The sequence below is a fragment of the Eurypyga helias genome, unplaced genomic scaffold, assembly GCF_000690775.1.
Source record: "Eurypyga helias isolate BGI_N326 unplaced genomic scaffold, ASM69077v1 scaffold20697, whole genome shotgun sequence".
Lineage (NCBI taxonomy): Eukaryota > Metazoa > Chordata > Aves > Eurypygiformes > Eurypygidae > Eurypyga > Eurypyga helias.
Window position 1 is genome coordinate 23,360 of NW_010261401.1, and position 200 is coordinate 23,559.

At 65.5% G+C, this 200-nt stretch overlaps 1 protein-coding gene across 1 annotated transcript in view; it reads left to right on the top strand.

Moving 5' to 3' along the window:
• Window positions 1-197, top strand: part of PLEKHM2 (pleckstrin homology domain containing, family M (with RUN domain) member 2) — a gene marked incomplete at its 3' end in the record, with an annotated part of 17,710 nt that extends 17,513 nt beyond the window's left edge. The window contains exon 17 of the mRNA XM_010155371.1: window positions 78-197. Coding sequence (XP_010153673.1) covers window positions 78-197 — 120 coding nt within the window. The remainder of the gene's footprint in view (window positions 1-77) is intronic.
• Between the last annotated feature and the right edge of the window lie 3 nt (window positions 198-200).

The window sequence follows — 200 nt, forward strand, 5'->3', positions numbered from 1 at the left end:
GTGCCCAGAGTGACCACAGGGAATGTCACCGATGGGAAGCAAGAGCCTGTGGGGAAAAGGGGTGACGTGCGGCACAGGGAAGGCAGGTGGAGGCTGTTTTTGGGCTCCCGCTAATCTCCACCCTCCCCCTCTCTCCCAGCGGCGAGCAGTGCGGGGGATGCCGGCGCTCCAACACCACCGACCGGCCCCACTCCTTCCAG